This window comes from Mesoplodon bidens (assembly GCF_964165515.1).
Source record: "Mesoplodon bidens genome assembly, chromosome: 3".
Classification (NCBI taxonomy): domain Eukaryota; kingdom Metazoa; phylum Chordata; class Mammalia; order Artiodactyla; family Ziphiidae; genus Mesoplodon; species Mesoplodon bidens.
The window spans coordinates 1,201,826-1,215,743 of NC_138178.1; the positions used below are offsets into that span (position 1 = coordinate 1,201,826).

The 13,918-nt window shown below is 39.5% G+C and overlaps 1 protein-coding gene across 2 annotated transcripts in view; it reads left to right on the plus strand.

Annotated features, from left to right (window-relative positions):
* Window positions 1–13,918, plus strand: part of WAC (WW domain containing adaptor with coiled-coil) — an 85,085-nt gene that overhangs the window by 47,943 nt on the left and 23,224 nt on the right. For both annotated transcript variants that reach the window (XM_081226949.1, XM_081226948.1), the window contains exons 5-7: window positions 5,299–5,414; window positions 6,008–6,120; window positions 10,071–10,379. In XM_081226949.1, the coding sequence (XP_081083075.1) occupies window positions 5,299–5,414; window positions 6,008–6,120; window positions 10,071–10,379 (538 nt within the window). The remainder of the gene's footprint in view (window positions 1–5,298; window positions 5,415–6,007; window positions 6,121–10,070; window positions 10,380–13,918) is intronic.

Below are 13,918 nucleotides of genomic sequence, written 5' to 3' on the forward strand. Positions count from 1 at the left end.
CATACCTTAATCGGTATTGAAAACCCTCGGGGTTTATTATTATTTGTCTCTTGTTGAATCAGTGTAGATAGTACATTTCCATAGAAAATTGAGACATCAGTGATGTTCATAAAAATTTTAGAGTAGTTTTAAATATTAGGGTCCAATTAGGAAAACAGACCGGTTATTTTAGCATAGAGAATTTCAAATACAGGAAAGGAAAAGGAACATATAGTGATTACCCCTGACGGCTGGGAGCAAAAGGAAGAGGTTGGGGTCATCAGAGCCCAGGTGCTCAGAGGAGGAGCCTTGCACAGTTGGTGATGGTACCTCTGCGAGGTACGATGAAGCTGGTTCTGGTTCTGGGTTGAGAGCTGAAAACTGGAACCCGCTGCGCTGCCAGGCTTCTTCCTCCTGCCTTTCAGCCCTCCTCTAATGCCTGGTACTGGCAGAATCTAAGAGGAAGCCAGCTGGCTAAACAGAATGTAATTGGCGTTGTCCCAGCCTTAGCATCACAGAGTAGAGAAAGGGTGGTATCGGGACTGAGACCGCAGCTTGCTGGACCTTCACAGGTGTTACCATCGCACCACTTGTGCTGATCACTTTCACTAAGGCGTATACTCAGGATTCTGCAATGCGTGTCTCTAGTTGTGTGAAAAATGGCCCCATTAAATGAACAGGCTAGCACTAACCTAATGTTTCCTTTATTACGGACAATTTAGATTTGGTATTTGCTATTAGGACAGAGGCGGGCCACGTGGACATTGTTTCGGTGGAAAAAATTCCTTATTCAGGGAAAACAGTTTCTGATTATTTTGATTTTCAGGAAGTGGATTGACATAATGAAATCAGAAAGAATAAATAATGGGCATCAGATAAGTTGGAAAGATCCAAATTCTAAAGGGTGTCAGGGGACTGCACTGTGTGAATGGAAACTGAAGACGGATTAAATGTCATGTGTTTTCAGAATCAGGGTTCCCCTTTCTGTAGATTTCAGCTCTAGGTATATAATTAACCTCAAGTAGTGGTCTTTTTCACCATAATGTACCCAGGGGGAATGACATTTTTACAAACTATAATTTAATGTTACCTGAGAGCCTGGGTTTTGAACATTTCTGAAGGTTACTTGTAAACTGACTTTGTCCTAAAATCACTTCCAGTGGAAGGTTTTTGAGTAGTAAAGTAAAACATAAAGTCACCTTTCATTAATACTTTCATAATGAAAGAAGAGATGAACAAGAATGTAAGGTAACCCAGGTCAACACATTATTTTAAACCAGGTTAAAATATGGAGTAGCTTTTTTTTTTAAAGTGGGTTTTTATTTTGTGCTTTCTGAGCTTTAAATCTGTCTTTGAAAATCAGTAGCAGTATTCTTTGGAGTTATGCACACAGATATGTGTTTGTATGGATGATTTATATTATCAAGTTAACTGTTGGAAGTCGAGTTGCAATTACCTTGTTTTGTTAGTATGGAGATACTCACAGGTAGGCCTCGTTGAATTTACATATGTAGCCTGTGGAACGCCTCCTGCTTCCTAAGGTAAATCATGGTAGGATTTACAGACATCACGTAGGCTGCCTTAGATTATGTTGTGCATATTCCTGATTTTTTTTTTTGAGATCTCTTTATTCAGAAAATCTGTTTATTTAGGAAGAGAAATTTATTTCCATTTAAAGACATTATAATTGGAATCTTCCCTTAAGTATGGTTTACCAATTTTGATTTGCTGCAGGTGCTTTAAATCCAGTCCTAGGTTACTTTGCATTTATACTCCAGCTCCCCTTGTTATGAATTAAATATCTTCTGTTATCAATTAAATATCTTCTGGAGGTTTTAAGTTGGAGGCGCTTCTTCAGATCTGTTCTCTGTAACCAGTCTTGACTGAAGATATTCTACTTAACCATAGAACTCTTAGGACTCCATGAAATTCTGTTACAGTGAGTGCCATCTTCGATGTTATTTAATGAACCATTCTTTAGTAACAGTGCATAATTAAATTCCAAGATTAACACTTTATTTTCCATAGTTTAACTTTGAGAAGAAATGGTGGAACTCTGTATTTTGGAGAGTAAATAGGGAGGTGCTTTTTTATTTAAGAAGAGAAAAGCAGTGTTGATATAAGCTCTAAAAGGCATTTTGAACTGAAGAGTAGACGGGTGCTACAGTAACTGTTGAGTGCCGTTCTTATAGAGCAGCCATTCCATGCTTCGTAGTCTCAGGGCCTCTATATTCATGAAAGTTGAGAGCTTCTGTTTATGTGGACTCCATTGTGAGTAACCATATTAAAAATTAAAACTGATAAATTTGAAAGATAATTTAAAAATTGTAAAGCTATTACATGTCAACACATGTAATATGTTTTTTTGAAAAATAACTTTCGCAGAGCACAGGGAGATCAGCTCGGTGCTTTGTGACCGCCTGGAGGGGTGGGATGGGGAGGGTGGGAGGGAGGGAGATGCATGAGGGAAGGGATGTGGGAACAGATGTATATGTATGACTGATTCACTTTGTTATAAAGCAGAAACTAATTAAAAAAAAAAAAAAAACTAAAAGTAGAAATGGCCATGGACAAAGAAGTCTGTTTGGTTTTGTTTTTTCCTTCTACAATAAAAAGAAAACTATGTTTTCAAGTTGGATTCATAATCTGGATTCTCAAAGTTCTGGATACCAATAGGGAAAAATAAATCATCCTTTAAAAATGAAAAAAAAAAAAAATAACTTTCTAGTTTTTTGAAAAATAGACATTGAGTATCTCTTTAAATCCCTGAGTAGGGAGAAGAAACAGAAGTTCATAGTTGTTCTACCTTCAGTCTTTTGTGATAATCAGATCTCCCGTAAAGCCTCTGAGAAAACTCCCCTGTGTTCTTGTGATAGAATGAGGAGGAAAAAGGCAAAATTATCTTAGTATTCTTTATGAAACTATTTATGAAAATAGTTGTGATTTTGTGAATGATCTCGGGGTCCCTCAAGGGTTCCTGGGCAGCACTTGGCCACTACAGCAAGCCTAAATTAGAAAACTTGAAATGTTTGCAAAACGTTTGTTTAATTCTTAATTTTAGATACCTTTTTTAAATCGAGGAACTTGAGAATCTAATATACAACATGATGACTATAGTTGGGGACACTGTGTTGTGTGATGGACATTTGCTAAGATAGCAGAGCGTCAGCATTCTAACCAAAAGAAGTGCCTGTGACTGACGTGATCAGTAACTAGATGAGCAAACCCTTCCGGTGAATGTGGGTGTCGAGTCGTTACCTGTGTGCGCTTCACGTGTCTTACAATTTTATTTGTCAGTTATGCCTTAGGAAGGCTGAAAAAAAAATTCCCACCGCCCCCAGTTACACAACGGGGCGGGGGGGAACTTAACACTTGCTGTTGCATATCAGCGTTTAAGAACATGACCCTGTTCCTTAAAGGTTTTTTCCTTAACCTTTTTTTGAGGATAGAAGTAGGGTGGAGAAGATAGCTTAAGTTACTAGTATGTGAGGGCAGTGCTATACCTGGAGCACATTCTGTGACGTAAGACACGAACTAGTACTAACCTGGAGTCTGGTGAACCCATGCTCTTCAAGGTTCTGGTCTGTGACCTTTGAACCGTCCTGGAGGCTGTGCCGGAGTGCAGATTAGCTGCCGTCAAACACACTGCCTAGTTGAGCGGTGGCAGTGTCTGTCCTGAAAGTGGACCTTTGGCTCGGGAAGCAGTGTGTCAGCGTGCGCTCTGCCGCGGGCTCCTCTTCCCTCCAGACAGGCCACAGCCGGCACAAGCACTGCTGTGAGGGGCACGGGCTTAGACCCTGTGCTCCGCTCTGCTGGCCTCTGTTCCCCTGCCTCACATCTCCTTCTGCCTCTCCAGACCAAACTAGTAACCCCACGTGGCCACTTGCCCAGCAAACCAAATCTTCCAGATGCATCCGTAGAGGGGCTCAGTTGGCATACTAATTTAGGTCTGGGGAGTGGTAGGTGGTGGAGAAGAACCTTTTGAATTTGGCCTTCTGTGATTGGGTTTCCTGCAGCCTGGCAAAGCCTCCTGGAAGCTAGAGGGCTTGAGAGTTAACTCTCCACTGATCTTTAGAGGTTTGGAAGCACAGGGCTGATTTCCAGCAGCTTCATGATTTTGAGACACCAGCCTTAGAGCATAATCTGCATCGTTTCTTCAACTGTCCTCAAAATTCTTATTCTTAACGACATTTCCAAAATTGGTATTGACTTAGTGGAAATAATAGATGTCCAGAAACCTGAGTTTTGATCCTTTCTTCTGCCACTGATTACTTTTGTGACCTGTGGACAACTTGTAAGTTCTTTCAGCTTGTTCCTATGTGGTATATTAAAGAAAGCTGGGTAGACAGTGCATAAGATTCCCTTTCCTTAATTTTTAAAATTGTGTTCCTCTGTACTGTGGTGAGCCCAGTAGAAGGATGGGCTGCCAGAGTATAACCTTATTTCATTTTAGCCTCAAAGCTCCTTTGAAAACAGTTAAATTCATGTACAAGTGTACTTGGGGTTCTACCAGATTTCCTGGAGCTGGTGCAGGCACTTAAACATTACTTTTGTTGAGATTAATTCCATGAGAACTGGGCCTTTCAGATATTTCTAACTTCATTATAATTTTACAGTGCCTATGAAATTACTAGCAAGAGACTGTATCTGAGAACTTTCGGAATACAGACCAGTTTTAGTTATGGGAAAAAGAGCAACACTGCCGACCCTATATACTGTGTGAGACAAGTTTAGTTAATACTTGACCCACCTCATGGATTTTGAAGTTGAAACAAATCCGTAGCTTTTAATTAGCTTTGTGTTTACATTAAAGTTCTTTTGTGTGTGCTTTTTTCCCACTAAGTAACAGTGAATACAGGCAGGCTGTTCTCTGTCACACTATTTGTGATTACTGTTGTGCCTTAGAGTGTTTAGAACTGATGTACTCTCACGCCATCAGATCCGTCCGTTGAGAGTGGCTTCTCCATGTGACTAGATTTCAGCAGTTAAAACTGTGGTAACGGGGAGCTTTGTAATGCTTTCCTAAAGTCACTATGATGTTAGTTTTGTGTCATTCTTCCTGTGCCCAGTGAACCTGCTAATCTGTTTAATTTGATATTTTATAGAGTTTTCCATTGTTACCCTTGAAGGTTTTCATAGACTAGGGTCTCCTAAGATATATATGCAGGTAATTACATCTTAGACATCTTAGATCAGGGGACTTTTATCTCAAGTCTTTTTCCATATGTATGCCTTGAAAACCATTGACATTCTTGATATTTCATACCAAGTGATTAAATTGTATTAACGTTTTCTAATTTTCTGAAATGTGTTTTTAAGCCTTATGATTCTGCCGATGACTGGTCTGAGCATATTAGCTCCTCTGGGAAAAAATACTACTACAATTGTCGAACAGAAGTCTCACAGTGGGAAAAACCAAAAGAGTGGCTTGAAAGGTATTTGCTCATTTAATTGAACAGTATTTCTCATTCTTCATTCTACGGGCTAATGTCTTAGGGTGCTAAACGTTCTGAGTTCAGGTTTCTCAGTGTGATGCTCGTCACTCCTTAACTGCAGTGGTTGACCCATGTCTGTGTTTTCCATAATTTCTCTTTACCTTAAAAAGCAAAACCAAAAAAACGAGGACAGATGAGCAGCTGTCCACAAGGGCCTTGTGAACAGTCAGTGTATTTATGTAATTTAAAAATTTATATTAATCTGTAATCTATCATACATCTTCCCTATAATTTGTATTAGAAAACTTTATCATTCTTGTAGGACAATAATATATTTCCTTCATATATGTAGAATTATCATTACAGAGTTTTGGTTGTAGGGTTAATGGCATGTAAATAATTGGTATAATATTGCCATCGGTGAGAAACATTAATGTTGTTTGCTGTATCCCATGTCCCACAGCAGTTGGATGATATTACTGCCTTGTTCTTTTATGTTCCATATACAGTTTCGTTGAGCATTTGACCAGAAGTGTTAAATGTAGATTCATTGTATCTCTTGTAATTTTTATGGGTGTATCTTTTATTTTTAGAGAACAGAGACAAAAAGAAGCAAACAAGATGGCAGTTAATAGCTTCCCAAAGGATAGGGATTACAGAAGAGAGGTGATGCAAGCAACAGCCACTAGTGGGTTTGCCAGTGGAAGTAAGTATTCATTTCTTTCTTTGAACCAATATAATGTTTGATTCATTCCTGTAGTTTGTTTACTTTACAGATTTATGTGCATATCCGTTTATATAGGTAAACTAAAAGAAATAGAAACATAAAAGGTTTTCTGTGTTGGGTCTGTCCTCGTAACGTGCATCGTTTTGTTCTTGAAACGGTGCACGTGGAGGTGTCCATCACTACCCGTGGTGGCTCTGATGCCGTAGAGTTGGTGAAGAAGTCAGATTTCATGCTGTGGATTGACAAGAGGCCCCACCCCCATTTACACTGGTCACTGAGAAACCCGCTGGGTTTCAGTCCAGTAACTGAACGATAGCCGCACACAGAGAGTGACGTGAAGTGCCTGTCTTTGTGTTATCAGCGAGAAGCTTGCCCATCCTTGTATTTGGAAATGGGTTTCACCACGATCGTAGATCTGTGTGCCGTCTCCATTCTATGGGCACCTTCAGGTTCTTTTGAGGTCAGATTTTGTCCGAGTTGGACAATATGGGTAACATACATTTAATTTTAAGTTCAAATAAAATTTGAATTTGAAGATTTTACTAAATATATTCTATTCCCAGTGGCTTGTCTTGCCCAGAATAAAATTTAAATGCCACATAGAATTCTTAGACTCGTCATCAAATTTTGAAGTTTTGAGAATTTTTAGATGTGTTTTGGGAATTCTTAGACTTAAGTGTTTGAATTCTCCTTCTGTAACTCAAGACAAAAAGTAGGGTTATTTACATTTGGTCCCAGTGGAGGATATTGAATTTTTGATGGGAGAAATTACTTAAGATGAAACAAATAATATAGTTCTGTAGGGCTGAATGTTTAAAGTATGTTCCCTGGAACATTTAACTTTTTATATTAGTGAAATTGTACTGAATTCTAAGAAAAAAACAATGGTTTAAAGCACTGAAGTTAGGAAATTTAAGAATATTGTATTTTGAGACAGAAGACTTGGGTTGTAATCCCATTTCACTTAATATCTTAAGTAACTGTGACTTTTTGGCGAATAACTAAAAATGAGAGGTTTTCCTTTCCAGGTTAAAAAAAATACAGTGCCCAGCTTGTGGTCCTCCTGAACAAATTGTGGGTATCCAGGAAGAGTGGCTAGATGAGTGTAAAAGTAATGTTTTTTAGTTATTGGGCCAGGCCTCTCCACGTAGTGGCTGGTGGTTCCCAGAGAAGAAAAGATCAGAGCCTAGTACGTTTGTTCTTTCCAGAATAACCTAGTCACTCGTCCTCTCTTGGGGTAATTAGAGGTCTGATAGAAAAGTTGATGGAAGTGAAAATACTACGTCTGGCTGCTTAATAAAAATTTTTAAGGAAATAAAATCACAGTTCTGGTTTCAAATTATCTGTGTGCATCTTTTTCTTTCAAAAGGGAAATCAGTTTTTTCTTCTTTATGATTTCAGAAGTTAGGCATGTTTGTTATTAAAAGTAGAGAGAGGGAAAGTATTTTAATCTCATGACTCAGGAACACTTGGAGACATACACTTTTTTCTAGCTGAATGTGAAAGTATATAAAAACTACATATGCATGTATTTTACACCAAAAATAGGACTGTATGTTACTGTTCTTAACCTTTTTCTTCTGTTCAATAATGTTTCAAGGATATGGAACTTCCCTGGCGATCCAGTGGTTAAGACTCTTGTGCTTCTACTGCACGGAGCGCGGGTTCAATCCCTGGTTGAGGAATTAAGATCCCGCGTGCCGCGCGGCGCGGCCAAAAAAAATTAAGAAAAAAATGTTTTCCAAGGATTTGTTTCCTTTTGCCATTTTATAGTTCAACATATGTTAACTGCATGGTGTTCCGGTTTTGGACGTGCCCCCATTCATAAATAATCCTCTCTCCGTGGATACCCGCGTGGCTTTTAGCTTCTTCCTGCAGTAAACAATGCTGTTGTTCCTATTTCTGCCCGCTTCCCTGATTACTTCCTTAGCTAAATTCCTAGAAGTGCAGATGAGGAGTCGGTGGGTCTTTGTGCTGAGTACTCCTTTATCACACTTCTTGAGTTTTAAGTAACGTTTGAGAAAGGGCTGCAGCTGTATTGCTGCTACTTTTTTTTTAAATTGGTCAGCTGACTGTTCTTGGCGGGACAGTAATAATGGTCACCAGGCGCTGAAGTGCTTAACTTTGTCCATATCCAGAAAATGCTGGCAGCGCCTCCCGTACGTCTGCTACGTTGCTGTTCACTTAGGGTAGGGCCTGAAGCTCTGTTGTCCCGAACAGCCAGCGAAAGAGGTGTGCGTGTGGAGGGGACAGGGAGGGGTGGGAACATTTCATACGTAAAGAGGTAAAGGTAGGAAAAAAGATTCTTAAAGAGCGTTTTTGTGTTTCGGGAGTTTTGGCAACGTAGCAAATAATATACACAGTTTGACAGTGACGTTGTGGGGGTAAAATTTTAAATTTGGTATTACTGCTGCTGTAATTGTACTGGCGTAGTTGTATTGTTGATTATTTTTATTACCTTTAATCGGTGCCTCACAGACTGATTGCTCTGTGGTTAGAGAAACTTTAACTTGGGTTCTTCAGCAGTGGCATGGATGGCGCTTGGGGTCAGGGAATGCATGTGGATTCCGTCCTGTGTTGTAGGATGTAGAGCGTTACACCTGGCCTCTCCGTGCCAGCCCCGGTAGCACACCTCTCCTCGCCCAGTGGTGGCACCCAGAAGTGTCTGCAGATGTTTGCTGAGTGTTCTTGTCGTGTGGCTGTGCGGATGGAGTCTCTGCTGAATTCACAGCGTTGCGTCTCGAGCCCTGAGCAGGAGAAAGCTGTTGGCGCCATAGCGCCCTCGTGTGCTGTAATGCTCTGCAGTGTCTCTGCTGCAGGTGTGCATTGACAATTTGAAAACTGCTTTGCGGTCGGTGTAAGCCTACTGCCTTCTTTGTGCTGTGTCATGCTCTCTAGTCTTGGAGGAACCTTGAACTGGAAAAAACGACACAGTATTCAACAGGGAGGGCATCCTTTGGTAATATCATTACATATCATGTGCTTGAATCTTAAGGTGGTTTTCTCCTTGGAAGTTGCTTTAATCCTTCAGTTACTGATGAGATTATTGTAATTTAGGCTGGAGATTTTTTGACAAATACAAATTTTGTTACTGTGATTGTTGAAATTTTCCTTCTTTTGTACTCTTTTTGCGGAAGCAGAAGTACTTTTGAGTTTAAAATAATTTTGTGGCTTTAAATTGGAAGAGGATCTGTTTTTAACATGACTGATAATACCAAGTATATTTTTCTGACTTTGCTGCAGATGTAGGGCTCCTGTTGTCAGATAGCATTATCTATAACTTGATTTTATAACTAACTCTGGTATTTGTTAGCATCATTAAAAATATGAATTGATTTACTTACTCAGTGCAGAGTTCTTTATAAAATTCAGCCATCCCAAAATGAGGTCATTTAAGCCCTAGTACCAGCTACTTTAGAGCCCACTAATTAGCCACTTCAGTATTCAGAAAAATCAGGCTAACAACAAAGTAGTATTCCTTTGTAGCTGAACCACTGTGGATAATTCAGTCAGTTATTAGAACCAAGATCCATATTTTAAAAGAATGGACCGTTTACCTTCTCTATTTTGAAAATAATTTTTTTTATTTGAGTAAAATGTTATACCTCTCCATATATTGATCTTTTAAAAGATGTTTTGTTTGAGCTATGGTGTGTGGTTCTAAAGAATCCCCCAAACTAGCAGCCTGCTTGAAATCTCAGTGTAGATGAAGTGCGTACAGTTGAGCTAAAACTCCTCTTCCAGTATTTGAATATCTATACGCTAGTGGTAAAACTGCAGACGCTAACTGGGCTCGCAGTTTTATAAAAAGATGTCAAATACAAGTGTGTTGCTAAAGTAGCTGATGTTAAAGACAGGTTTCTAACGTAATCTTTTTTCTTCCCCTTCCGTCATTTCCAACATCTCTTTTTCCGAACTCTGAACTAAAGTGGAAGACAAGCATTCCAGTGATGCCAGTAGTTTGCTCCCACAGAATATTTTGTCTCAGACAAGCAGACACAATGACAGAGACTACAGACTGCCAAGAGCAGAGACTCACAGTAGTTCTACGCCAGTACAGCACCCCATCAAACCAGTGGTTCATCCAACTGCTGCCCCAAGCACTGTTCCTTCTAGTCCATTTACGCTACAGTCTGATCACCAGCCAAAGAAATCATTTGATGCTAATGGAGCATCTACTTTATCAAAACTGCCTACACCCACATCTTCTGTCCCTGCACAGAAAACAGAGAGAAAAGGTATGCCATTATTGCGAGATGCTGCACGTTGAACTATAGTTTCTTGAGTTTCTGATTATATTACATTATTTCCGGTAGCTTAAATAAGACGCTTAATTATGAATTCTTTTAAAAAGTCTTCTAGAATGTTACTGCATAGATTTAGATCTAGAGTTAGCCATATTTAGCTTTTTTCTTTTTCTTTTTAATTATGAAGGCTCAGAACTGTTTTTTGCCTTTGACACTTTGAAGTCAAGTGCTTAATTTATAACAGTTAATAATGGATAAAATAACTTTTCACAGCTAAATGACTGTCCCATCATACTTGGATAAAGTAATTTTTGGTTTTTGTGATAATTGTCTTCATGATATACTTTAGAAATTGTCTCAATTTTCTATTAAAATTTAATATGAATAGAGACATTTAAAAACTTGTCATTTCCGCATACATGCAACTATTGGTTTCAGTTTGTGAATTAGAAAACTGAGTTGTGGGACATAAGATAAGGAGTCTTAATGTCTGAATTATGAGTTAAGTCTGAAGAGTAGAAGTTGAACTTTGCAACCCAAATTGTGTTTATCCGACTCGGTGCTAGTAACCATAGAAGGTTCAGGAAAACTGTGGTAACCACCACTTGGGGGGGCAATGCATAATGGAAGCAGCAGGATGATAGGATAAGCCTATTTCATAGACCAGCCACAGTCCCAGACTTAACCCAGTTTTAAGGAACTAAGGAAATTTGAAAAGCATTAAGTAAATAAATCACCTTGGGTAGACCCCTTAGCAGATGAATTAGCAGATTAGCATCAGTAAATGTTGAGGAAGTTTTATGTCCTTTGGGTTTAGGAGATGCTATGTGGACCTAATGAGTCTTGAAGCTTTTACTCTATTGTCTGACTCATTATTTCACATTGATTTGATTTGTTGACAAAGGATTTAAGTAATTGGGTTTCTTTTGCTTCTAGTTTGCTCTCCTTTTATGTATGTTGTTTGAATTTCCCCTGTAGCAGTTGTTACACATTACTAAACATACTTTCATCATAGAGTGCATCATACATAAACAGGTTATTCCAAATGTTGTCAGATTCCCCAAAGATGGCTTGTACCAAGATTCATACGTACAAGTCATATTTGCCCTGATGCAGAATTAAATTTACAAAAGAGAATTCCTGAGAGAGAAAATCTGAATTAATGCATTAATTGTTAGTGTAGTAATACTTTCTAAAGGATGTTTTGGTTTTTCAGTTTTACCAGTTTTAGTTTGGTTACAGAAAAAGTTTATTTAAAAAACACTTCTCAGTTTGAAAAACTACCTTTGGCCTTCAGAAAGATCTTTGGTCTTTCTCTCATTTTACCTGTTGTTAGCTCTTACCTCCTTTTTGGAGTGTTTTTCTTCCCTGACTTCTGGGACGCTGCGCTCGTCAGCTTCCTGCCCTCTCCTCTCCTGAAATAGCAACAGAGCTCAGTCTTCACTCTGGTTTGTTCTTTTTTTTTTTTTTTTTTTTTGCGGTACGCGGGCCTCTCACCGCTGTGGCCTCTCCTGTTGCGGAGCACAGGCTCCGGACACGCAGGCTCAGCGGCCATGGCTCACGGGCCCAGCCGCTCTGTGGCATGTGGGATCCTCCCGGACCGGGGCACGAACCCGCGTCCCCTGCATCGGCAGGCGGACTCTCAACCACTGCGCCACCAGGGAAGCCCTTGTTCTTTTTTCCTGCCCAGCATGTCGTTTGCTGGGTAGCAATTCTCATGACTACCTTGTCTACATAAGTGACTCCCAGATCTTTACTTCTAACTCACACATGTCTGCTTCCTTCTCCAAGCAGTTGGTATTTGTTAACATCTCCCCAGAATATAGTGTGTCCCAACTTCCTCCCTTTTCCCACAGTTTTTAGGTTCTCAGTGACAACACTGTCCTCCCAACCATCCCATGTTCTTCAACATTCTTGCCCATTCATCCATCAACAAATCTTGGATTCTTCCTCCTGTGTCTTATTGGTGTGTATCGTTTCTCTCTCTTGTTATTGCCACTGCCATTATTGGGACTCAGGTCATTGCTCTTGAAATAACCTTCTGATAACTGCTGTGCTTCCTTCTACCCAGTCTGTCCACTTACAGTGACATCATTGTAAAATTTAGATTGGATTGTGTTATTTCCTTGCTTAAAATTTTCTAATGGTTTTATCCAAAGGAAAAGTCCATACTTCTCAGTAAGATGATAGCAAGTCCTTGACAGTCTGGTTGCAGCCTGTCGTACTAGCTTATCTCCAGTATTTCGCTCTTAAACACTCCCTGTATAATTCATCTGCTGCAAACTTGTACAAAGTTTTTTAGATCGTGTTACGCTCTTTCGTGTTTTGATCCTTTGCTGAAAAGGACGTATTCTTTCCTCCATTTCCATTCTGTTGAACTCAGTACTCTTTCTTTAAGGGCCAGCGTTGGTGTCCTTGGGTTCTCAGTGTCAGTTAACCTCTCAAACACTTTGTTTTTTTGTCTGTTTCTGCACTTACCACTTCATAATTTTAGTTCCTTCGATTAGACTATCCTGTGTAGGGTCGGACGTTATGATTTATTGCATTTTGTACTTTTTTCACTCCCTAACCTCTCCCTCGAAGCTTCAAGCACCATTCCTGACAAACTTAACGTAATTAAAGATTCACTGTGTACCAGCTTTGGTGCTAAATGTTTTGTACATATTTTAGGTTATTCCTTAAAACATTGTGAGGGAAAGAATTGTCTTCTTAGATATGAAGAGCCTGCACACTGCTGAAGTTCAAACATATGGTGTAAGAGGCTGCTTCTCCAAAATCCATGTTCTTTCCATACAACTGTACGTAATGAAAGACATCACCAGTCTATATTCGTTTGGACTCCAGTAATTCAAAACTCCTCACAAATCTTAGGTGATTCATGTTTAAATTCTACAAAGTGTGTTTGCTGATCACAAACTTTATATGAAAATTTTATAATATAGTAATTTTAAACTTACAGGAAGAAACTTGATCACCTTGGAATTGCCTAGGTGTATAGGGAAAGTAGTACAGTCTTACCAAGTATGTCCCCTTGCATGTGAATTGAAGACAGTATTATTTCCTTAAAGAAATTGTATAACAATTTGGATCTTTTCAGATTGTTTTCCAGTTAGTCTAAGTTTGTGAAAGGTCCATTAATGTGCGGTATATTTGTTTCCTCAGTGGAGACGTACATGTTATTTAAGTTAAGCTTCCTATTGACCGTTCTCATCAACCTGTCTGGATTTTCCTTAACAACTAATTCATATGAAGAGGTTGGTGGTTCCAGTAAGATAGGTCTCTCGGTCTTCAGTGCTAATGGTGTAGCTACGCTGTAGGTACGGTGACAGCAGTAGGATGCTCTGATGAACAACAGAAGAGCAGGGCTGGGTCCTGACCACTGCTGGACCCTCAGCACTCGACAGGCAGGAGGCAGGCAGGCGGCACTCGTGGGTTATGGACACATAACTGAAAGGATGTAATGCGTGTGCTGAGAGTTGGGGAAGCACCTACATTGGTCATGGTTTAAAAAATGTATTTGGAGAAAAAGA